Below are 27,732 nucleotides of genomic sequence, written 5' to 3' on the forward strand. Positions count from 1 at the left end.
CTAACACAAACATACACATTAACCAAACCAAACCAACTCTTTAAAACAAAACAAAACCCAAACTAAGGACAAAACCAAAATTATCAATCACCACCACCACTACAACAACAAATCTCAAATTGGCAAAGCATGCAAGACAAAAAGAACAGTGTTAGGTGGTCACAATACCTGATTTCAAATTATGCTATGCAGCCATAGTCGCAAAACTAATATTGTACTGATTAAAAGATATATATGTAGATGATGGGAAAGAATAGAAGACCTAAAGATAAACTTAGAAACAGCTATAACCATCTTTGTTTTTCCTCTTTACAAAATTGCCAAACACATACAGAGAAGAAAAGACAGCCTCTTCAATATAAATGGTGTCTTATTAGTTAGGGTTTCCATTGATGTAAAGAGATACCATGCCCATGAAAACTATCATAAAATGCAAACAAATAAACAAACAACCTGACCCCCCAAACCTGAAACATTTAATTGGAGCTGGCTTAGAGTTTCAGAGGTTTAGTCCATTATCATGGCAAAAAGTATGGTGGTGCACAGCAGACATGGTGCTGGAGAAAGAGTTGATAGTTCTACATGTTGATTTGCCAGTAGCAGGAGACTAGGAACCACACTGGACCTCAAAGCCTGCCTCCACAATGACACACTTCCTCCGACAAGGCCACACCTCCTCATATGCCTCTCCCTATGGCCAAGCATTCAAACCCATGAGTCTATGGGGACTATATCTATTCAAACCACCACAAATGGTGCAAGAAAACTAGATATCTATATTTAGAAGAACGAAATAGATTGTTCTGTTTAAAATATCAATTCAAAATAGATCAAAGACTTTAACAAAAGCTTTGAACCTTCAGAACTGCTAGAAGAAATTAGAAAAAAATATTTTGAGATAAAGGTATAGGCAAAGACTTTCTGGAAAGACTCCAAATTCAGAAATAATAGAATTCACAAAAATGGGACTGCATAAAAATTTTATTTTCTATTATTTTAATTATTGTGAATACATGTGCATTAGTGTGGATGTATGCCACCTATGTGCAGGTGCCTGTAGAGGCACTGGACCCCTGGATCTGGAGTTACAAGAGGCTGTGAACTGGCTAATATGTGTGGTGGGATTTTAACTTGGTTTCTCTGGAAGAGCAGTAAGCACTCTTAACCACTGAGTAATCCTCCTTGCATTACTGGACCTCCATAAAATCAAAAACTTCTGCAAATAAAAGTAAACATCAGCAGACTGAATATATAATCTATAGAGTAAAAGAAAATCTTTGTCAGATATACAGATAACATGAGATCAATGCATCGAACATGCAAAGAATGAATAAAAAACTGAATACCCAAAGAAGTAATTCATCAATAAATGGGCGAGTGAAATGAACAGAAAGTTCAAAGTGCACTGAGATTTCTCACCCTAGTCAGAATGGAAATCATCAGGTTAAAAGAAAAGAAAATATGGGATGTAAACAAAATGGAGTTTTAGAAGCTATAAAAAGAAATTATATAATTTGCAGGAAAACTGATAGAACTGAAGATCAACATTTTAAGTGAGCTATTTTAAATAGCCAGACTTGGAAAAATAAATATTGCATATTTTTTCTTGCATGTGGAATCAAGATTAAAAATACTATTACTTTCAATGTATTTGTTCTATGAAAACAGATTAATGACTATCTGAGAGGAGTTTAAAGATAGATATTGGGGCTGGTTTTGTGCACTGTGTATTCAAATGCTCATTTCTGTACCCAGAGATCTGGCTGTAGCTCAGAAGTGGGCATGTCACTTCTATGAAGCATCTCTTGTCTCAGTGTTGTGTAAATATTGTTCTCCATCCCCTCTGATTGGTTAATAAAGAGCTGAACAGCCTATAGCAGGAGGGAAAGTTGAGGCAGGACTTGCAATCCTAGGAGAAGGCTGAGGGGAGGGAGAGAAGGTCACAATGAGTGAGCTGCTATGAGGACACTGATGGAGCAAGAGGAGCCAGGCCAGACCTGATGGCAGGTAATGGGAATGTGGCTGGGGAATAGTGCAGACCCAGAAAAGCCCATACTATCATTTTACAACAAGAAAGGGGACAGAAGAGGACAAGAGTATGCAGTAGTGGTGTGAGATTCTAGACTGAAGAATATACATCTAAAATACATGCGGCTCGAGGGAAACTATTATGTAACAGGACAAAGAGGCTAGTGGGAGGGAGGAAGACAAAGATGGATAATGAATATGAGCAAAGTACAAATTTTATATATATATATATGTGTGTGTGTGTGTGTGTGCACGTGCGAGCGCGTGTGTGTATTCATGTGTATATATGGATGAACATATGTATATACATAAAATGATCACAATAGAACCCATTATTTTATATTCTAACTAATACTTTGAAAAGTTTACTGATGCCATTTGTGATAGCACTGAAATTGTAATATTTAAAAACCAGTGTTATACATAATGTATGTGAGAGGCTACTGACATACTGTGCTTTCTAATAGTTAAGAAGATAGTCTTACATATATACTTCTTTGGCCATTAGTAGGAACAATATTAAGACTAAGGATTGACAGCTACCAGGAAAGGGAAATTATGTACAGATGAGTTGCTGTATCATTTAAATAGTTTTTAAGGTAAACTTTACATAGTTAAAACTGATTATCAGGCACTAAAACATTTAAAATATGTCCAATGGCCTCAGTTTAATATATATATTTAATATATAATATATTTTCTACTTTTTCCCTTGAAAGACTAAAAAAAATTTGGTTCATCATAGATCTTATTTAAATTACAGGGTTCATATGTATAGGCTCAGAAAGACTGAATAATCTATATTAAAGATATCTTTTGGAAAATACTAGCACAGTAATGAGTTTATGGTTAACTCTGACATCATGTGTATGGAATAATACAATAAAGTTTCTAGCTTATGAAATAAAATATATAGCTTATTCAAAGTGCTAGTAAGTACATTTGAATTTTACTATGTAAAGATGCTCAATACCTGCCAATATGGTATGAAGTGAAAATGTAATGGCTCATAGAATGAAATATGAAGTTTATTTTACTCACCACAGTTTAAGTCTGTGTTTACATACTCATTTCTATGTATGAAATAGTTTTAAAAAAACATTTAAAATGTTTTTGAGGTCCCAGAAGAAATGCTTCAACCAAGAGCCAGTGATCCATTTTACTACTAAATTATAGGAATTCTGCTGCACCCACTGTAAGTTCATAAGGTCTTACTGGCCAATGCGTAGCAACAGATTTGAGGTGGGTATTTGTTGGTGGAAAAGAAAAAAAATCAAATCATAAATTTGATAGTTTAAAAACAAGTCTTTAATTGCACTCTTATTTTTACATGTGTTCATTTGCCTCTGTGCATGTGACAGGATATGAGATCACATACTATGTGTTTGGAGGTCAGAAGGTAACTCGCAGGAGTCTTGTCTGTATATCCATCCACATGTGCATTCTAGGGATCAACTCAGGCAGGACAGCGAGTGCCTTTCTCATCTCTCTGTTGCTAGTAGCAACCACTTAATTACTACCTTTGAACTTGCTCTATGCTTCACGGGGGATGTATAATTTATAGTTATGTATCCCAGTACTTTAAAATAATCCCTAATTTCTACAACACTGATTTCACTCACTCTGAGAATGCAGCAAAGACACAGTGTTTATAATTTTTCTTTACACTTCCTTATTTGGTTTGTGTTACTCTCGATATGTGGCACACTACATGAGTGCTTTTGGCAGTTGTGGAACCACAACTTTGCCTCTCTCCTTCTACCATGAGGGTTCTGGGGATCAAACTCAGGTCCTCGGACTTGGCAGCTAGACCCCTTATCTACTGAGCTTCTCACTGACCCCCAAAATATAAGGGATTTTGATGTTGTTCCTTCTTAAATATTTTTATTTTAACTGCATCATTTTCCATTGCTTATTTTCTGAATGTTAATACTATTGACATAGGTTATATTTAACTTCAAGATAGTGAATAAAAGGACTGTTACATAATCTATAACAAGTAACGTATATAGATTGAAAACATAATAGCGTACTGGAAAAAGTAGGAATCATATTTAAATTCTGTATTTAAAGAATAATAACTATTCTTGATGAATTTTAGGTGTATTAATTAAAATATTACTAAAACCAATTATTCCCTTTTTCTTCTGAGATAGAGCCTAACTGTTGCCAAGGTAGACCATGAAGTCACGATCCTCTTGCCTTATACTCCTGAGTGTGGGGTTTCAGTGTCACATCTACCACCACTTGCTTTTTTATTAATAATTTGCTTACATGAGATTTATAATATACTTTTATTTTTATTTGTATGTGTACATGTGCATGTGTCCGTGTGCAGATGTGTGTGTGTGTGTGTGTGTGTGTGTGTGTGTGTGTGTGTGTGTGTAAATACTAAAAGTAAAGTTGTGGGGGCATCTGAAAACACCTATGGAGAGCTGACTGGTGTTATGTAATATTTGGAGGCTAAGAACACCACAGTTATTTTCAGGTGAGATTATATACATTTACAGATCACAAACATACAGATAGTAGCCCCTCTTATAGGTTAACTTTTGCTTTTTATAGTGAGTAGTTCCTGGTCAGTGGTGAATTAAAACATTAAATAAAAATTCCAGAAATAACTGAAAAGTTTAAAATTGTATGCAGTTCTGAGTACCATGATGATATTTTTATAACAATTCACTCTGTCTTGCATAGGATACAAATCACAGTTTTTTCCCCCCTAAGTTTTCACAGTGCTATGTTCATAACAGAGGAATGCAAAAAGAAAAAAAAAGGCAATAATGTATTAGGATGAAGAAATTGCAGATACAGTGAGCTGTACACATTTACTGGACTAAAATCATAAGGAATGATTTTAGCAAAGTCCAGAAAAACCACCATACAAGGAGTTATCTGTAAGTAGATAGCATTGCTCTAAGTGAAAACTTAATATACTGGACATAGAGGTGCGTGTGCGTGTGTGTGTGTGTGTGTGTGTGTGTGCGTGCGCGCGCGTGCGCACACGCACTCCACTGTGCCCAGGGTTCTTTGGGAGATGGAACCTTTTGTTCCCACCATCTTTAGGGTCAATGTAGCCTTGAGATTCTAACTTCAGAGGTTCTAATTTGTCAGTTCAGAATCTAGTTATACTTCTGTGGTTCAAGGGTTACTTTGGACATGTGGTACTGACTTCTGATGTTTGGTATCCTGCTGCAAACAGGTTCATGGAACTGAAGGAGTGACTACGGTTTTTACTTCATTTGGTTGCCTTGGGGCTTAGTGGGCAGACTTATCCTTGGTTTTGATGGCTCATAGGCAAGACAAGACCACTTCAATGACTAATTAACTATCAGCCTCAACTTTCACTAGAATCCACTGCTGAGATTCATGCAGGAAAACTTCTAGAGGCTCAGAAGAGGAAATCAAAATTGAAAGACAAATACATTCCAACAGATGTGCAAAACACTAAAGAAATATAAATGGCATGACAGCCATCAACTATGGCCCACCTCCAATTGACCAATTCCTTTAAGAGTGTCCAAAACTAGAGACAGCTGCAAAACCTGGGAAAGAATTATTTTTTTAAAAGAATTAACAAACATATAGAAGATTCAAACAAACAAATACATGGATTTAGGAAACCTGTCCAAAACCTTAACAAAACATTTGCTAAGTAAAATGGAGGTGAACTTCAGCAAACTCACAAATGATATGGGAAAGGAACTACAAACAAATAGAAACACAAACAAGCAGGATTAGCTATACATATACTGATAAAGTAGACCTCAAACCAAAACTAACTAGAAGAGATTAAAAAGAAGCCCCAATTTCATAAAACAAACAACGTATGGCATAAAAGACCACATAGGTTCTGACACAATAATAGCAGGGGTTTTGAATTCTCCTTTCTCATATTTACATAGGTCTTTCAAACTACAACAATGAAACTTCAGAGCTAAAATATGTTACAGGCCAAGTAGACTTGACACAACATAATATTCCAACCAATAGACAGAGAATACACATTTTCTCAGCAGCACTGGGAACCTTCTCTAAAATCAATCATATACTAAGAGCACAAACCAAGATGCAGTAACATCATCATCATAATGGAATAAAATTGAAATAAACAATAACAGAAACTATAGAAGTCATAAAAATTCTTGGAGACTAAATAATACATATATGAATAAATAGTGGGTCATCTAAGATATCAGAGAAAAAATCCCAGATAAAAAAGGATAATGATAATAAAACCTATCATATTTGTAAAGAAGGGAAGGTGGCCAGGGAGGTAACCAGAATGTATTTTATACACACATAAATTGTCAAGAAAGTTATTAATTAAACAAATTGATCAATCAGGTGGACAAGGTCTATGTTTTTAAAAAGAGGAATTCGATGTAGGGAGTTTTAAAAACAATTTCTACTTGAACAGATTAGTCTCTCAAAATGGAGAAGAGATGGGAGGGGATGTGAACTGCAAGGAACTTTTTTACAATAGTCCACAAAGTTAATAAAGACCTAAATAAAAACAGTGGCAGTAAGAGGCTATAGAAGAAGAAATATTATTGTAAAGGTGGGAAATATAACTTTATAACTTCAGTATTTGTTATAAAAACTTCCAGGCAGGAAATACATAATGAACATAGTCTTAGAATTTGTAGCTCAAGTAAGGTTTAGGCAGTGACAACAGATGACAAAAATCACCTATAGAAGGCACATGCACTACTAACCTACATAAAATCATATGATATAAATATGTAAAACACAAAGAGACAAATAATGCTTACAAATGAATTGACAAAAGAGGTGAGGAAGGAGAAGAGCTGCTCTTCTGACTTCACGTTGTTCATCCCTAGACCATGAGGCAGTTCTACTTTTATTATTATGTTCTTTTTATTAATTCCCTTAACATCCTGATTGTAGCCCCCTCCCTCCTCTCCTCCTGCTCCCACCGTCCCTCTCTCTGCCCCTAACCCCTACTCAGGAGAAAAGGTGAGCTCCCCTCAACCCACCCCAAGTGCATCAAGTTGCTGAGTGCATCCTCTTCCTCTAAGGCCTGGCAAAGCAGCCCTGCCAGAGGGAAGTGAATGAAAAGCAAGCAACAGAGTCCATGTCAGATACAACACCTGCTCCCCTTACTAGGGGAACCACATGAGGACTAAGCTGCCCATCAGCCACACATGGATAGGGGGTCTAGGTCCAGTTCATGCATGGTCCTTGATTGGTGCTTCACTCTCCATATGCTTCCTTGAGCCCTGGTTAGTTGACTCCGTTGGTCTTCTTGTGGAGCTCTTGTCCCCACAGGGTCCTTCTACCCTTATCCCCACTTTTCTACAAGGCTCACTGTACTCAGACTAATGTTTGGCTGTGAGTGTCAGTATCTGTTTCCATCAGCTGCTGGGTGGAGCCTCTCAGAGGACAACTATGCTAGGCTCATGCCTGCAACATAGCAAAGTGTTGTTAATAGTGTCAGCGGTTGGCTCTCTCCCTTGGGCTGGGTCTCAGGTTGGGCCAGGCATTGAGTTGGACATTCCCTCAATTTCTGCTCTAACTTTATGCCTGCAAATACTGTAGGCAGGGTAACTTTTGGGTTGATTTTTATGTGGTGGTTTGGTGTTGCCCTCTCCACTAGAAGTCCTGTCTGACCTCTTCAGCCTCCATTACCTCCACTACTAGAGTCTTAGCTAAAGACACCCTCATACCTCCCAGCAGCCTACCTTGTCACAGGTCTGTAGCTTGTCTCACTACGCCCCCACTCTTGGTTTTTCTTCTCTCTGCAAGCCTGCTGACCATGCATTCCTCACATCTGATGCCCACCTACATTTCCTTTCCCATTCACTCTCCTACCCAGTTCCCTTTCTTCATCCACTTTTGCTGTTTACTCTATTTCCCCTTTCTGAGTGAGATTCAAGCATCCTCCCTTAGGCCCTCCTCGTAACTTAGCTTCTTGGTATCTGTGCATTGTTGTGGTGTTATCCTGAAACATATGGTTAATATCCACATGTAAGTGAGCACATACCATGTGTGTCTTTCTGGGTCTGGGTTAACTCACTCAGGATGATATTTTCTAGTTCCATTTGCCTACAAATTTCATGATGTCCTTTTTTTTTTTTTAAATAGCTGAGTAGTATTCCATTGTGTTAATGTACTACATTTTCTTTTTCCATTCTTTGGTTGAGGGACATCTAGGTTGTTTCCAGTTTCTGGCTATTATGAATAAAGCTGCTATGAACATAGCTGAGCAAGTGTCTTTATTGCATGATGGAGCATCTTTTACGTATATGTCTAGTAATGGTATAGCTGGGAATTGAGGTAGTGCTTTTCCTAATTTTTTGATAAAGTGCCAGATTGATTTCCAAAGCAGTTGTACAAGTTAGTCACCTTTCTCCATTTCCTCAACAGCATGTCCTGTCCCTGGAGGTTTTGATCTTAGCCATTCTGACTGGTATAAGAGGGATTCTGAAGAGTTGTTTTGATTTGCATTTCTCCGATGAATAAGGATGTTGAACATTTCTTTAAGTGCTTCTCAACCATTTGAGATTTCTTTGTTAAGAATTCTCTATTTAACTCTGTACCCCATTTTTAAATTGGATCACTGGGTTTGTTGGTGTTTAATTTCTTGAGTTCTTTATATGTTTTGGATATTAATCCTTTGTTAAATGTAGGGCTGATGAAGATCTTTTCCCCAAGCTGTAGACTGCTGTTTTGTTCTATAGACAGTTTCCTTTGCCTTACAGAAGCTTTTCAGTTTCATGAGGTCCCATTTATTAATTGTTGATCTTAGAGCCTGAGCTGTTCAGAAAGTTGTCCTCTGTGACCATGAGTTCAAGGCTCTTCCCCAATTTTCCTTCTAATATGTTTAGTATTTCTGGCTTTAAGTGGAGGTCTTTGATCCACCTGGCTTGAGTTTTGTGCAGGGTGATAAATAAAGGTCTATTTGCATTATTCTACATGTAGTAAGATATCCAGTAAGACCAGCACCATTTGTTGAAGACACTTTCATTTTTCCACTGTATGGTTTTGGTTTCCAAGTCAAAAATCAAGTGTCCATAGGTGTGGGGGTTTATTTCTGGGTCTTTGATTTGATTCCATTGATCAACCTGTCTGTTTTTATGCCAATACCATGCGGATTTTAGTACCATGCTCTATAGTACAACATGAAATCTGGGAGGGAGATATTTCCAGATTTTTTATTTTATTGTACAGGATTGTTTTCGCTATCCTGGGTGTTTTTATTTTTCAATATGAAGATGAGAATTTTCTTTCAAGCTCTGTAAAAAAATTGTATTGGAATTTTGATTGGAATTGCACTGAATCTGTAGATTGCCTTTATAAAACGGCATCTTTACTAGGTTAATCCTACCAATCCATAAGCATGGAAGATCTTGCCATATTCTGGTATCTTCTTTAATTTATTTCTTTAGTGACTTGAAGTTCTTGTCATAAAGGTCTTTTACTTGCTTAGTTAGTCACACCAAGCTATTTTATATTATTTGTAGCTATTGTGAAGGGTGTTGCTTACCTAATTTCTTTCTCAGACTGTTTATCATTTGTATAAAGAAGGGCTACTGATTTTTTTGAGTTAATATTGTATTCAGCCGTTTTGCTGAAGGTGTTTTTCAGCTGTAGGAGTTCTTTGGTGGAATTTTGGGGGTCAAAGACATAGGATAAGCAGAAGCTGCCTAAAACCTATTTTTGTCTAAGCAGGGCCAGAAAAGAGGAGCTAAAACATGACACCTACTATTTCACTAATTTCAGGTCTTTAACATCATTTGTTATGCCAGCTACCATTATTAAAAATATCTTAATAATGGACCGGGAGAACTATTATGTAACAAAATAGAAAATGAAATCTTGATACCTTACTCCTATTCCTTTTCTGCTTTTGAGTCTGAGTTTCCTTGCAGAAAAATTAGGATGTTGTGTAACTATTCTCTAATGTTCACTGAGTTTAAACACACCAGTTTTAAGATTCTATGAACAAAACTCTCTGCTTAGACATTTATTTCTTTGTGTGTATGTGTGAATGAGCACATGTGTTTGGAGGCAGGAGGATAACCTTGAGTTGTATTCCTTGAAGCCATCCACCTTGCTTTTTGAGTCAGGGTCACTCATGAGAACTGAAGCTCACCAAAAAGAGTGAGTGGCTTTTTGATGATTCATTAAGCTGGATGGGCAGTGAGTCTTAGGGATCTGAGTGTCACCATCTTCCCAACACTGGGTTCACAAGTATGTGCCAACATGCCTGACTTTTTATATGAGTATTCAGACTGAACTCATATCCTCACGCTTGTACAGTAAGCACTTTACTGATGGAACTTCAAGGTACAGAACCTAAAACCATTATTTTGTGTTGTTTTTGTCTGCATGAAAATAACTAAGAACTAACAACTTTTTGGGAGATGGGGTTTGATCAGTCTGCTGGGAATCAAAATCAAAATACAGTTTCTCAAGCCATTAGAAATAGAAATTGTTAAAACCTTACTACAGTGGGGAACAACACTGCTATAGTGTTAATGCTGATTGCTCTCAAAAGGCCCAAGTGTACCCTGGGTGGCATGGTAAGGAGATGTCACGGACCTTCCGGAGGAGAGGCCTTGCAGGATAATTCAGTCACTGGGGAGGGTATGTTAATAAGGTGATTATGGAATTCTGGCTACTTCTTTTTCCTCTTATTTTCTGTTTCCTTGCTTATGAGGTACATCATTTGTTCATCACTAACTCTTGCTGCCATGATGTGATGCCTCAAAGTACCAGGACAACTCAATCATGATGGTGCATGCCTTTAATCCCAGCATTCAGGAGGCAAAGGCAGGTGGAGCTCTGTGAGTTCAAGGTCAGCCTGGTCTGAAAAGTGGTCCAGTCCAGCCATTACCACCATCAGCATTACCACCAATAAAAACCCAAACCAAACAAAACAAAAAAACCAAAACAGGCAGTTTCTTCATAAGTTAATTATGTCAGGTATTTTTTGACTCAGTGGCTGAAAGCTGACTAAGGCAACTACACTTCCATTATCTTTTCATAAACTTTTCTGAATATACTACTAAACTGAGAGCAAAAACCCAAGAAGCTAGGTAAAACAGAAAATGCATCAAAGTAATTATTTAATGACCCAAGAATAAATTAGGCTTTACTTAGCTACAGATGTTTCTCAAAGTATGTCATATCCTAAGAAATTATTGTTAGTTGATACTATTATTAATTCCAAACCTTATTTAAATGGGGCATGGTGGCATATGCCTGTAACCTTAGCACCTGGGAGGCTACTGTGAGAGAATCACAGATTAAAAGCCATCTTAGGCTACACAGTGAGATCTTACCCACCACTCCACCCCACCCCCAAAAAAGAAAGAAAAGAAAAACAAACATTTGATATTTAGTCTAATCTACTGTACATCATAGCTCAACAGTTTGACACATGGTCACACTGGCTATGTGGCTGATTAGGAACCACAGCACCCAGCATTATAAGGCAACGTCATTCCACACGTTACTGGTCCCCAGCTATAAAAATGGACCGGGTGAAATGTAGTTTTCTGGACATGTGCTACTTTTATGCCTTTATAAAGCTAAAATTAAACCAGAAACTGTATTAATTTTCTACAACGCGTAGTTAGAATACATTAGTTATTTGCAACTCCTAACAGAAAAGTTATCAAATGGACTCAGAATTATGTTGTTTTTCTTACTCAGTGCTGAAAGCACTGTCTTCAGGGTACAGTACTGACTGGTATTTTGAATAAAAAGAACAGATAGCTCTTCCCTATTTTTATGAAGTAAAAGCAATCTAGTATTTTATACTGATTATTAAGTAAATCACAGTTTAATGAAAAACAGGATTCTGATGTTGATAATGGCGAGTAAGCATTCTCCTTTAGGAACTGGTGCATTCATATTGTATGATCATTCTTGAAGATACTATGACAGTACCTCGGTAATTGATGATTTCTGTACCAAGCACCGGAGTCATCTCCAGGACTGTAATGAAGGCTTTGTCCATAGATGTCAGCGGGAAAGGAGACATGCGATGTCTTCTAGCCACCTTGGTGATATCTACAGCACTGTGACCTACACAGGAGACAAATGCCCGAGAATAAGACAGTGGAACACTGATTAACAGGTAAGAATGACTTTAAATACTGAAACTTCTAATTTCTGGGTTATGGTGAGACACTATTTTTCCTATTTCTGACATGCTTATAGAACATTAAATACCATTAAAAATGTTATAGCATGTGCTAAAACTTTATGAAATTAAAAGATACTGGCAGATCACTGGGTATTTACTATAGATCAAGCAACGATTCTATTAATCTGAAATTCCATCTTACAGTAAAAGTACTATTACCATATTTTACAGATGAGGAAAGCAGCTTAGATAGACTTTATATCTTTGCCTAAGTCACAAAGACAGAGCGCCAGGATATAAACCTAGGTAGTTTTGGCTTCAGGGTTTATATCTTCAACTATTCTAATGATCTCTAGACCTTTAATGAACTAATGGGAAAAATGAATTTATTTAAGATTCACTGGAATTGTTTTTTCTTATAATGTCAAAAAGATTATATGTAGGTACCCACTCTTATGTAATTTTATCTAGTCCTTTGGCATTAGTGTCATACATACAGAAAAACTGCTGATTTTATAACTCTGATCTCAAACTGTACTCTCAAATTTATATTTGTATATTATCTAACAGCTAGTAGATAATACATTTTTTCCAGGTTAGTAATCATCTAACATTTACCTGAATATGCAATAGACAACTCAATCCTAAAATTTCCAAAGCTAAACTCTTAAATCTCTAACCTCTTTTTATCACCCATTGGATGTTTCCTTCCCTTACAATTCTCAACTGACTAAATCAGCATTTATTTTACAGGTTTAATAACTGAGCAAAACAATGGGGACATCCTTTTTTTTTTTTACAGGTTGAGGATTGTTTTATTAATTATTAGTTTTACTTCTGAGATTATAATATAATTACATCACTTACCCCTCCTTTTCCCCTTCTGTTTTTTTAACACATTTTTATTGAAAAATAAAATAATTCATATTACATCTCATAATGGGGACATCCTTGAGTCTTCTTTTTCTGTTAAACTATACATAAACTACCATTATATATATGTATATATATATACATATATATAATGATAATTACTTATTACTTCCACTGTTACTATTACAGCTTGAACATCATTTATGTTCTGGTAAATTAAACAGCCTCTTAGCTGGTCTCCTCATTCTATCCTTGTTTCATTGCTGTTTATTTACATAGTTGTGTAATCCTTTCTAAGTCGCAATATACTAATCTATGCTTACAATTCTGGAAGACTTTAAATTTCACTTACATTGAAATATTTGTTAGTGTCAACCAAGCCCAATATACCACCACTCCCAATATTCTTGTGTTCTAACGTTTCCAGGTTCACTGTGCCCCAGATGTACTGGTTTTTTTCTTTTCAGAGATCACGCCAAGTGTCTCTCTCCTTAGGGCCATTGTGCTTGACGTTTTCCCTCTTGGACCACTTTCTTTCAAATATTATACTACTATCTAGAGCTCATTTCTTTCAGTTTTTTTTTACTTGCATCATTGCATCAAAAGTTTTTGTGAATATTCTATAATAACACGTTATTCTTCATTTTAATTTTTCTATTTTACTTTATACATAATACATAGCTATTCACAGTTATCAAACTTAAGTCTTTATATTTGCAAGAAAATCTCTTTATCAACTTAACATCTTGTATCCCCAAAGGCAGATTTCTTCATCACTACATCTTCACACAGGAGTAACTTAGCTTTACCCTTGGAGCCCCCAAATGTATGTAGAGCACAGAATAAACAGAAAAGAGAAACTGCAAGCACTACTACTTGGGTCTTCTAACTGGACCCACAGACCCTTCTTGCTTAGCCAATTTTAGGCTGGGAGAGATCTGTGATGTAACTTTGACAGAGAGATGTTGGAAGAGTAGTATTCCATAGTGTAAATGTACCACAGTTTCTGTATCCATTCTTCTACTGAGGGGCACTTAGGCTGTTTCCATGATCTGGCTATTATGAATAAGGCCGCTATGAACGTGGTTAGGCATATGTCCTTGTGTGCTGGTGTTCTTCTAGGTATATTCCAAGGAGTGGAATAGCTGGGTCCTGAGGAAGCTCTATTCCCAGTTTTCTGAGATAGCGCCAGATAGATTTCCAAAGTGGTTGTACTAGTTTGCATTCCCACCAGCAATGAAGAAGTGTTCCTTTCCACTCAACTATTAAAAACAAGGAATTCCCGAAATTTGTGGACAAATGGATGCAACTAGAAATTATCATAATGAGTGAATTAACCCAGAAGCAGAAAGACTCAAATGGTATATACTCACTTATATCTGGATACTAGCCGAAGGGGCATGCCCCATGAAAGTCTATTTGGGGCTCTGGGTGAGAGAAGTATGGGAGAATGGGGAGATAGAAGGATCCAGAGGGTCCTAGAAACCTACAAGAAGAACATTATGACGGGCAGATCTAGGCCCAGGGGTTCTGCTCAAACTATGGCACCAACCAAGGACAGTATGTGCACTAAACATCAAACTCCTACCCAGATCTAGCCAATGGACAGGACTTTCTCCACTGTTGAGTGGAGAGTGGGGACTGACTTTCACACAAACTCTGGTGCCCCATATTTGACCACGTCCCCTTGACGGGGAGACCTGGTGGCACTCAGAGGAAGGATAGCAGGTTACCAAGAAGAGACTTGACACCCTATGAGCATATACAGGGGGAGGAGTCAGCCACAGTCACAGTCATAGGGGAGGGGAGTAGAGGGAAAATGGGAGGGAGGGAAGAATGGGAGGATACAAGGGATGGATAACAATTGAGATGCAATATGAATGAATTAATAAAAAGTTATCCTTCTAAAATGTTTAGATTTTTATGAAACTATATTACTTAGTTGTATTATTTGTTGAACACTAATTACAATAATTTACAAATGTTTTAGAGAGCAAGTTTGATGATTGCTGAGAGCACACATCCATCAACATCTGTTTCTCAAGGGCACTTTACAAACCAGACACAAGTGAGTTGGGATACACAAAGCAGTAAGTATCTGTCATGAAGAACACTGCAGGTCAGCAGATAGGAAAAGTATACAGTTAAGTGAAAGGATAGTGAACTGTTTGATGCGTCTTTAACTACAGAGGTTGGTAATTAATAGGCATCTATCACCCATGAAAAATCTTTTCCACTTTGAAAATACTTTTGCATCTTGTGTATAACTTCTTCTGGAGCTTTCCTTTCTCCATTTTATGCTACATGTATTTAATGTCTGCCTTATCATTGATAGTAGGTTATAAACATGAAAGCCTAGCATGTCTTATTAATTTCTATATCCTTTGTCACTTTTAGAATAGTGCATCTAGTAAATACTTGAGATGTGAATAAAAGACAAGTCTTTAAACCTTTGTTTTGTCAAACTTGGGATGCAAAGAGAACAATAGAGCCTTCGGCTGATACTTTACTTCTGTAAGTACTAGTCATGTACAGATTTGTTCCAAACGCGTGGCCTGCAAGCCCTCTTTGTGCTTGAGCTACCTTTCCTGGATAAGTGTAGCTACCACTCCTCATCAAAGAAGCTTCTCTTTATAGCAAATAGACCAGCACAAAAAAACAAAAACAAAAACAAAAAACAAAACAACAACAGCAAAAACCAACAGCAGCACACAGTTTAGATATCAATGCATGATGGGGTACCCAGATACAATGGATCCATCTACAAGACAGTTCCTGCATTTGTGGCTCAGGGAACACAGCAGAAGAGGGATGGAAAGAGTGTAAGAGCCAGAATACCAGGAAATCTGCTGTGAAACAGTCTTTCTAAAATGGTTGCATAAACAAGACTGGAACAATGACAATATCAGTGGGCATATTAACACGGAAAGGGAAAATTTCACAGTGCACTACCACTAGACAAAAACAAACAAACAAACAAACAAACAAACAAAAACCCCAGGCAACTAATGACTGCTGGGAGAGTAATTAACCTCTCCCAAGGATAGCTCCCTTATTGGTTACTCCATATAAGGGGGTATGCATTGAAACCATTAATAAACAAACAAAAACAAATATGGACCCAGAAAGCTGTATTTATATATTTGGGCACACACTGTTTTACTTTTAAGTGGGGAATTCATGCACAGCCAATAAAGCATAGTGGAACCCATGATAGATGCTAAAGGCATAATGGGTCACTGACAGGATCATGCTCATCTAGTGATCTAGTGAATGGTACCGCCCACAGTGGGCTGGGCTCTCTGTAATCAAGAAAATCTTTTACATAAATATGCACAGGCTGATACAATCCTCAATTTAGACTCTCCTTTCAGGTGGTTTTTATGTTGTGTCAAGTTGAGAGATAGAGAAAATAATTTTCTATAAGTTTATAATTGCAAATGTATTCTGATAGTTACCTTACAAGTGAATATTAATGGTCTGAAAAAGAATTCCTGAGAAGCTATATTAAACTAAGCCATTTTTTACAAAGCAAACAAACATTAAGAAATACTTGTCTTACTAAATATATTACAGTACCTGAGAAAAATCTTTATTGATGTTATAATAGTAATATTACTTGGTCATATATCATTATCATTGAAAATTTGTAGGTTCGTTACCTAAGTTAGCAAAAAACAAAACAAAACAAAAAACCCCACCATCAACAGCAAACAAACAAACAAACAAAAACAATCCTACGAAGTATCTTAGGATATAAGATATTTTAGTGGTTCCAAGAACAAAACTGGAGGCGGGAGTCTAGACATTTTCCCTACTAGTAGCATCCTGAATCAAGCTAAGAGGGACAGCTTCAATTATCTGTCATGTAACTGATAAAATTCCTCAGAAATGGCTGTAATTTTCTGAAGTAGATCTATAGGATTCATTTTATTCTAAGGTGTCCACAAATAAAGGTAGATTTATTTTATATAAAAAGTCTACTTCTACATAGGTAAAATTTAACCGATTTCTTTTGTGGTTTTAAGTTCTGGCTAGATAGAATATTGACCATGTTAATTAAGAATTCTTCCAGGGCAAATGCTCAAAATCCAGTTGCAATTTCCTACCACCCATGCAACAGTTATATTTACATGAGCAACTTAATGTGCACGTGCACACGCGTGTGCACACACGCACAAATTAATAAATTAAAAAGAATTCAGTGCACAAATGGTAAAAATTCACTCAGCACTGTTATCATCAGACATGGCTAAAGACTAAAAGGTAATGTCTACAATATAAGAAGGCCTTTAATGGGGCACAGATAAAACAAAGGTAACAGAAATCTGCAATGTAGCAGTCTTTTTCTTGTGGCATATTTCATTTTGAAATAGAAGTGCTCACACCAGTCAGGTAGTGGTGGAAAATGCCTTTAAGAGCAGCATTCACAAGGCAGAGACAGGCAGATCTGTACAGAGTCCTAGGACAGCCAGGGGTACACTGAGAAACCCTATTTCAAAAAAATACAAAAAGGGGTTATGCTGTATTATATTTATTATATTGTCTTGAATTTCTACATGTATATTCAAAAAAGAAAGAAAAAACTATTTACACCAATAATACTACCTTTCCAACTTCAAACATGTCCTCTTAGTCTACAAATTCTTAATGTACAATGCTTTATCTTACTTTGAATATCCATTTAAAGATTACAGATAGATGAAGAAAGGAAATGTTCAGATTATAGAACAGACTATGGTAGCAACAAAATGTTCATGCAGGTTCTTCTTGATTAAATCAAAACCTCAAGAAGAAGCTGTTATTCACTACAATCAATAGGAGGCCCATCAAGTACTTAAAGTGTAAAGCAATACTCTCAAACATACTGATGATCACAAGGAAGAGTCTTGTTCTGTCCTTGTTTATAGCACAGCTTTTTAGCATCACACAATATTTGAAGCAGTATCACTTGTATTTCTATTTTCTGGCTCATTTTGAATAGTAGATGAAGTAGAACAATTCTTCTAGGAAATATAACAAGCATAGACAATAGGAACATGTACAATAGTAACAAGTAATTTAAACAGTTAAGGTCTTGGGTAAGTTGAAGAATATGTGGTTCAGAGGTGGCAAGCATTTAATCTTTTAAACAAATCTTTCTAATTAAAGGAAATTAGTTCTAAGATCCTAGGGAAACATAGTGTCAGAATTTATACACTCAGTATCACAAGGCACTCAAAAGTGGGATTATATTATTATACTATGTTTCTTACATTGTCTTGAATTTCATGGTCTTACAAGTTGTCTATATGTACATTCAAGGTAATGAATCCCAGAGCATTTGTGATATAACTCAGAAAGCATATATAAAAAGACTGCTTATTTTTTAGGGCTGAGTAACAAAACTTAAAAGAGAACAGTCCTGGGAGTGGGTGTCTGTGCATCAATATTATAACACAGGGCACTTTAGCCACAAAGTGTCAGTTCTGTAACTTTCGTCAGTGATTCACTATCATTTTTAGGATATAAAGTATATAACGTTCTTTCTTATTCTTCAACTTTCCATTCATTGCTGCAATGCTTATAAAATTGGCAATATTGTGGATAAGTGAACATATTTTTGCCTTAGTATGCAATGTTCTGTTTAGAATAGCTTTTCTCTCACTTTTTGGTTTCCCTGAAAAATTACTATTCTTCCTTCACAACATTTTTTTAGAGTAATGAAGTACTTAGATAGTGATGAGAACACAGAACAAAAAGCAAGCCTGAGAGGCTCCTTTTGGCTAAATCTAGTACAGATTTATGGCAAAAATAAGCAGACTTATTTAATAAAATGAACATAGGAATTCATGAACAAAGAGTAACATAAAGATATAAAAATTCTTCCTTTTAACATAATTCAACTAATAAAATGAAGTGTAATCAGAAAAGCCTACCTTGGCAATTTTTATGCTAATAACTGGTTCAAACAGTATCAGTAAATACTAAAATGAGAAAGAAAAAACCTCAAGAAAATCAAGATATTTATACAAGCTAAAATATATCTTCATAAGGTACTTATTAAATAGAAAGCCAACATGTTATTTCCTAGAGAAAAAAAAAAGCTACTATACACCATCTCTACCAAGTGATTCAAAATAGTACCACTAGCAATGGAATAAATTTACATCATGGCATTGCTAACATGCTATATTGAGAAGGACACATTACATTTGAGGTATTTGTAAAAAAAATTGTATAGCAATTAAACCACTGTGAAACATCAGAAAGATTAAATTCATATGATTTAGTTATTACACAAAATGTGTCATATATAAAATAATTGACCTATGCTCTTCAAAAATATTGAGGCCATGAAAGACAAAGACAAAACATGAGGAATTGTTCTAAATTAAAGGAGTCTAAAGGGACATTATTGTGAAGTGTAATGTATGAATCTGGGTTGAATCCAAGATCAGAACAAAAGAATTATTCTTTCCCCCATTTGCTATAAAGAACATTATTAGAAAAGCTGACAAAATTTAATTGGAGCCACATTATATAATAGTCTTATGGTGCTGTTAATTTCTTGATTTTCATAATTGTACTGAGGTTATGCAACAGAATGTCTTATTTTTTCCCATCAACCTCATTTTACCCCTACTCCAAATGTACACTGAAGCAGGGATAAGGAGACATCATGTCTGCATTTTCTACAAGCTATTTAGTAAAGTATGTGCATATTAATATGCATAGATAAATGTGGAAACATTTAGTGTGGTAAAATATCTATGTTTAGGGAGTTTGGATGGTAATATTCTTGTAGTATTTTCTTGAGAAGTGCCTCTGATATGAAGCTAAGCATGTCCATAAATTTTCCCTGCACTTGGGTACTAAAAACATTTTCTTAGGAATTTCTTTGTACATTGCATTAAGCATATATCTCCATTTTATATTTATTTAATGTCTATTTTCCTAACTAGAGTCTCAGGTTTCCAAGGGAGAAATAGTCTTAAAATCAAAGACCAAAGATGCTGTGGACATTGCATATTCTAGAGTATATAAGCTGACAAAAATGGTGGCTATATAGATAAATAAACACTATATATAACTTCAAACATCATTGTGGTAAATAAATTTAGTGTTCCTTTTATTAGAATTATAAAAAATTTGATTTTCAAGAGCCAGTTGCACTGGATATGATGTTATAGCTGTAATTCTAGGCTACTCTGGGCTACATACTGTGATTAAGGGCACTCAAAGAAAGAATAGGCAGACTACCAAGATAAGACTTGTTAGCCTGCGACCATAAAGTGGGGGAGGAGATGCCCCTCGGAAACGGACCTAAGGGAAGGTAATAGGGTGGGGGTGGGAGGGTAGGAGGAACGGAAGGGTACGAGTGATGGGAGAACAATTGAGTTGTAATCTGAATAAATTAATAAAAAAGTGAATTAAAAAACCAACCAACCGGCCAGGCGGTGGTGGCGCATGCCTTTAATCCCAGCACTTGGGAGCCAGAGGCAGGTGGATTGCTGTGAGTTTGACGCCAGCCTGGTCTACAAAGCGAGTCCAGGACAGCCAAGGCTACACAGTGAAACCCTGTCTCGAAAAACCAACAACAACAACAACAACAACAACAACAACAAAACAAAAAACCAACCCACCAATAAACAAACATAACAACAATATACCAAAATGCTAACATACATTTCTTAATAATAGGCTCAAAACTAAGTTTCTCCTGCCTCAATTAGAGTTTTGATAATACATCTAACATTATGATATACTATTTATCTATAAATATGTTTTATACTTATATCTAATGCTTTTATGTTCACATTTTTTAACCAAAATGAAAGTACTTAAAAAGACTATTTTTGTATGAGTGTTTTGCCAGCCTCTATGTCTGTGTACCATGTGTGTTCCTTGTACCTGAAGAAGCCAGAAGAGGATGTCAGATCTTCTGAACTACAGTTACAGATGGTTTTGAGTTGCCATGTGAGTGCTGGGCACTGAACCTGGGTCTCTGGAAAAAGCAGCTTCTGCTCTTAACCATGTAGCCATCTTTAAAACACCCAAATTAAAAGTGCTTTCAACTCCACCACAAAGCACTACACTACTCAATATTAACCAATATACTTACTTATACTCAGTAATTTATTTCCATTTATTTTCAGATTTCTATTTCTGTATGCTTTCATGGTGTAGTCTATAGGCATTTCATTTCAATTTGAAGTACTTTCTTCAGCATCTCTTGTAAGCAAGATCTAGTGGTGGTGACCTCCTTCAGCCTCTGCTCATCTTACAAGGTCTTTACTTCTGTTTCCTTTTTGACAGACAGTTTTATTGGATATAATATTCTTGGTTGAAAAAAATTTTTTTCTTCTTTCAATCACTTTGAAAATAACATCTCAACATATTCTGGTCTGTAAAGCTGTCCTAATATAACTAATGAGATTATTATGGGAGTTCTTTTGAGTGTGCTAAAATATTTTTTGTTGTTCCTTTTGTGTTGTTTTTGGCTTGTGAAAATCTGATGATAGCATGTCTTAATATGTCTCTTGATTCACTCTAGCTGTAGTTCATTGAGATGAATGAATTTAAATGTACATTCCTTTCTTATGTTTGGGATGTTTTTGTCAATATTTCTTCAAATATTTTATCTCCTCCTTCCCTCCTTTTCTTTGGTTTGTTTCTAGTTTTCCCCTTTCCTCTTTTCTTTTCTCCACACATGCTTTTTTTTTGTGTGTGTGTGTGTAGCTATCAATCTTAGTATTTATTGGAAAGTGGAAGACAAGGGAAATGGATTCAGGCTTCCTAATGTTGTTCACTTCTACCCTGGCAGAGTGGCCTTGCCAGGCCACAGAGGAAGAGGTTACAGGTAGTACAGGGGGCACTGGATAAGCTGAGGTCAGATGTTAGGGAAGGAGGGTTTCCCCTTGCAAAGGACTAGAGGAGGGAGGGAAAGGGGATGAAGGAGGGGATGAGATCAGGAGGTGCTGAGGGAGGGGGCTTCGATTGAGATGTAGAGAATTCAAACTGCAGAACAAAATAGTCTCTCAAATGCCAAATCTGTACCTTGGTTAAATATAATAATTTCTTTACATATCAATAAACTTTCCCTACTCACTGCCAAACAAACAAACAAAAACCACAAAACTACCCTGAAATCAAGGTTACTAAACAAAGCTAAATTATTATTTACACACATTAAAATCTTTACCTGCCACAGAACTGAATTTAGAAAATAAATGTATTGAGTACATTAATTAAATTTCTTAAACATTTAACCTAAAAATCTTTCCTATCCTCGATTTATTACTCCACCCACTTTGGAAACAAACATATTTCAAACAGATTTATACAGAAAGGCACACATACATACAATACACACTGCTGTGATAAACCATCCTGATCATTAAGGTCAATAGTTTTGCAATAAGGACGACAACCAATATATGGATTTAAGTAAAATTGCAACTAAATATCAAAATGCCTAATTCCTCTGATAGTGAACCTGAGTTATGGGATATATACTATTTAGACAGCTAATAGGCTATACATATAATTAGAAAAAGAGAGGAGAAAGTATATATATATATACACAAAATACCACTGAGGTACCTAAGTTTTTATGTAAAGGTCTGTATCACTTAATAACTTATATAATAGTCACTTTTTATACAGCATATGATCTTATTAAAACTATATCTTGAGTGCCTTATTGTTCTGGTCCAAGATATTGAAAAAACAAAACTCTTATAGTCACATGGCAAATGGGAGTACACTAGCTAGAAACCATTATTATGCATATTAAATTAGGAATTTGTCTGTAACAAAGGTAGCCAACAAGTTCTCAGATGGCACCTGAAGAGGCTTTTAAAAAATAACCTGTGAGACTAGGTACATAAGCATGATTCAAGTCTGTAAGGCTTTATCTTGATATCTCGAGCCTGCTGGTTTACACATACCTCACCTTCACAGAGTTTTATCAATTTGATAGAGCTAATAAAAATTTATGGGTAACTATGTAACTATGGGTTATATAAGAAACCATACCTAAAGGCAATAGCTCTGCTATTTTAAATATGCCTTCCTTTAAGTAAAACGTAAGGCTTATATGTTTTAGAGACACCCTGACAGCATTTCCTTTCAGTATGATCTCAGTGTATCTACATATGTGTGACTGGAAATAAAACATACTGTGAAAAATATATTACTGTCAATTTAAAATTTACACTCTAACAATATCCCTTCTCATTTCTTATATTTTTGGTTGTGAACCCAGCCTTTAATGGCTGAGTCATCCCTCCAGTCCCCCCTCCCTATTTCTTTTTTGCCCAAATTTAAATTTCTTTTTTCATATACATTTATATCATTACACATACATAAAATAAACTATATACAGCAAGATAAACCACAGAACAATTAGGAATTATATTCATGTTACTTTCATAGTGTTTTGGGTATTTGCATTTAGCAACTTTGAATAAAACATTTTCCTATCTCGGAGAGTCTAAAATTCTAAATGTAACTCAATATCATATCTCATCTCTGTCACTTAAAACATATATTTAGACCTAAAAAGTCTTAACGCCTAGACAACAAAGCTTAATTGTGAAACTAAACTATTTGATCCTCAACCCCATCAGAGACTTGAGAAGGAGTAAAATAAATTACCTGAGTAAACAGGAAGTGTAGGTTAGCAGTTTCCAAATTTAAGAAAAAAAAAAAAAAGACTGTTGCCTAGAGAGTCACCCATAACTTTCTAAAACATTGGAGCATCATCTTCAACTTTCTGGCCTAGTACATCTGACAGACATATTTGTAGGCAGGATCTATTGAGGACATGGTTTCCCTGTCTTGGCAGAGTTTGGCCATCTGTCTCCATCCAAGCTTGCCAAGTTTTCGGCAGAACTCTGTCAGTAGTTGAAATGAGGACATTTTGCCCAGTGGCTCGTTTGCCACCTTGGAAGCCATCTCCATAAGGAGGTTCATTGATGTTCCTCATCTTCTTTGAGGTAGGCTGGCTGTTGCCAGGAGTTAACCTGTCTTGTTGCCAAAGAATCATTAAAACAATAAAACCATCTTTAAATACCATATTCTGTAGGACTCTGAGGTTTTTTGAAGACATTATCTAACTACTTTTTTCCCTTATCTATCTATAGAGTCATACCTGTCTGTTACATCTAGGATGTATATTCTTGTTATATAAATAGACTAGTAATTGAAATGACCACTATTTGATCAGTTGACAACTAACTTGTCTAACTTACTTATCCTAAACAGCCTGCAGTAGGATTTTCAAAGTATTGGAGGTAAACCTTGTATTTACTTGAGTGGTGTGGGTACAATATCTCATATTAGAGTAGAAATATATATAATGTATATGAAGAATAATCTTAAATTTGAATTCTATATCAATGTATCAAACTTAAACTCATTTTTGTCAATATACAAATTTCTATATCAATTAAGTAAAAATAATCTTGTGAGCACAGTTAAGGCCTTAAGATGAAAGGTCAATTCAATAATCTGCTTTTTGTCCTATCATCCCTATATATTTCTATATTCCCCTTCTTTCTTTTTAGCCCCTATCTCCAAACATAAGAAAGAAAGACAAAGAAAAAGAGAGACATCCTTGATTCCAATTTTGTCTTCTTTCTGGACAAGACCAATAGAAACTTATAACCAACACCCAATGAAAATAAACATCTAAAACCCAAGCAAGCAACCGAAAACCTTAAGGGACATGGGATGTCGTTCTCTTAGGGTTTGTTCTGGTTTATTTGGGATGAACTGTACCTTTGTAGGGGCCCAAATAAAATTGGGGAAAATGGTTAAACAAGATAGGAATATCATTTGTGGTCCACTCCAGGCTTAATAGAAGTCCTGTGTGACAGTCTGAAATACTGGACCAATTGGGACCAGAAGCTTCCCTCCCTGCTTTTAAATACTCATTTGTTAAGATAATTTTTTGTTTCTCATCTTAAGAATGGTGGTGAAGAACCCTAAATTCAGCTAAAGTGGAATAAATAAGTACAGTGAATGACAGCTCGTTACATATGAAACGCAACCCCTATTTATACTGTCATGATTTTTAACTTCTCTATTCCATGAAACTTCTGCCACTGGGCACATCCTGAGTTCCTATTTTATTTGCCTATCTTCGTACTAAGTTAGGAGACAAGACTTCCCATTGTTGCTGCAGGTGGTCTCCATCAGTTGTGGTGAAGTACATTTTCTAAGTTTTTTGTTTTGTTTTGTTTTACCAACTAGAAGCTTAAGCTTTGATAGCTCACCAAAAATGTGGTGAAAATGGAACCTACTGAAATGGAAATAGTGGTTACCCACAAGGCAATGCAGCATAAGGAAAGACAACTGAAAGTCAGCAATCAAGACAGGGGCACAGAAGAATGCAAAGAACAAAATGTTCCAATGATTAGAGCTCCTGCCATCCACACACATATCAAATATTTTTTTAGCTTTTAATGATGGAGGTGGAAACCAACTGAAACTGTGCTGAAGTCTGTGGGTACAGATTTTTTGCAAGCACGGGTCATCCTGTTTCCTACACAGTGAACTTCCTAGAGCATCCTTAGAGGAGGAAGCACACCTTAAGTTTTTAGAAATAGATAAATATATTTGTGAACTTGATAAATGAAGTATATAAGGATATATTAAAGAAAACTCATTTAATAAAGTTGATTTATTTTTGAGAGTAGGTGAGAAAACTGAGGATGGAGCTTGAATAGTACTCAACAAATATTTATGGAATTAGTTGCTAATTATGTTTAGTTATGCATAGAAAGATTGTGGTACTGATGACAAGCAATTTTATCCTGTAAATGCTAATCAAGATCATAAGGGATTAGAATGCTATAGGAGAGTATTAATTAAAATACTTTTCTAAAAAATGAAAAAAGAAAAGAAAAGAAAAGAAAAAAGAAAGCCAGGGGGTGGCAGTGCACCTAGCACTTGGGAGGCAGAGGCATGCTGATGTCTGAGTTTGACGGCAGCCTAGTCTGTGGAGTAAGTTTCAGGATAGTTAGGGATACATAGAAAAACCCTACCACAACAAACAAACAAACAAAAAAATAAAAATAAAGCTACCTGAAGCTAGCATATTGCCCAAAGAATTATTTTAAGAACTCTTCCCTGGGAATAATAAAAAAGAGAAAACTTCATGCTTTTATTATCAAGGTACAATAATATTACCTAAAAAAACCTATTTAGTTAAGGGTAGGTGAGTGGAAAATGGCCAAAACTAAAACATAAAGTGTAGTTACGAAAAGCAGTGCTTATTAACAAACAGATTGACTTTGGCATTGTTTAGTTTTTCTTCTGTTGCTTCTATCCCATTTTTTTAAAACTAAATATTCTGTTGACCCTTATCTGTTCTGACCACCAAAGGTCTTTCTTCTAACAATTTCCTTAGTCATGTGTTCAAATCATTGATTGAGAGACAGTTGCTTTAGTACCATCTGCCACCAGGGATACACTAAAGTAGGGACAATGTACGGCACTGTATAAAAACAAAGAAGGAAAGTTTCCTTACGGTTAGAACGTGACAGAAAGTCTTCTAGAAAAAATGTAGGATAAGTAGGAAGTATCTGAGTTTTAGAAGAGATGGGAGATAAACAATTTAGCAAACAGGAAACCATTTGAAAATCCAAAGTTTTTTATGTCTAGTGACTAAATCAAGGAGTGGAGAGATAACCAGAGCCTGACTATGTAATTTGAAATGTAGGCTTTTGTGTTAACAGCAAAATCACTAAAGGAGTATGGCAGGTATCTGTACTATAGAAAAGATAAAAATGGTGTCTGTGAGAAGAGGGATTAAAAAAATCATAAATAATTTTGGTTTGGATATGTAGGTAGATGAACATCTTGTGGTAATAGAAGGGCATGCTGAGATTATGATTTTTGTTTCTGTCATGTCAAAAGTGAGCTAATTGCAGAATGCCCAAGAAGAGATCTAGAATAGGTAGTTAGAAATACAAATATGAATTTTAGAGAAAAGATGTGGGTTGGGAGAATAGATTTGGTGTATTTGTAGCTTCGTGAGGCATGACCTTGCTATGCAGAATGCAGAGAGAACTAGTTTAACAGAGAACTGACTATTTGAATGAACCCACTACTCCTTAAAAGGGAAACCTTCAAAGAAATAGAGGGGAAAAATTTCAAAAATTTAAAGGAGTATTAGGAGAAAGAAATACCAAGGTATTCAATTGTTTGAAGGAGGCAGTAGTTAAAAAGATTCCCAACCTTGGCCTGCATTCAGGCTCTAAAACCCTAATAGCAGTCTTTCTTGTAACTATTTTCCTTTAAAATAATTTTTTGATCCTGTACACCTTTCTCCCTCCCCCCCGCCCCCGGGGTTTGTGAGCTGATTAATGTGGGTGCTGGGAACTGAACTCAGGTCCTATGCAAAAGCAGTAGGAACTATTAATTGCTGAGCTATTTCTCTAGCTCACAAATATTTTCTTAAAACAGATCATGAGACAAATTTATGTAGGATTAAAAGATTCTAAAAACTACAGTTGTTACCCATGCCAGTTGAAAGATTTTCATTGAAATAGTGTTTTTTTTTAATTGCCTTTAATTTTGTGTGAGTGCAAACAAAATTGTGGCATTGCTCATGTGTGCAGATTACAGGACAACTTGTGGGAATAAGTTTTTTTCTCCTCCTCCATGTGGGTCCTGGGGAGCAGATTCAGGTTTTTGGCTTGGTGGTAGGTGTCTTTCTC

At 35.9% G+C, this 27,732-nt stretch overlaps 1 protein-coding gene across 18 annotated transcripts in view; it reads right to left on the reverse strand.

Annotated features, from left to right (window-relative positions):
* GPHN (gephyrin) overlaps window positions 1-27,732 on the reverse strand; it is a 391,499-nt gene that overhangs the window by 85,194 nt on the left and 278,573 nt on the right. For all 18 annotated transcript variants that reach the window (XM_084792850.1, XM_084792848.1, XM_084792845.1 and 15 more), the window contains one exon: window positions 11,950-12,087. In XM_084792850.1, coding sequence (XP_084648976.1) covers window positions 11,950-12,087 — 138 coding nt within the window. The remainder of the gene's footprint in view (window positions 1-11,949; window positions 12,088-27,732) is intronic.

This window comes from Acomys minous, assembly GCF_964271855.1.
Source record: "Acomys minous genome assembly, chromosome: 8".
NCBI lineage: Eukaryota > Metazoa > Chordata > Mammalia > Rodentia > Muridae > Acomys > Acomys minous.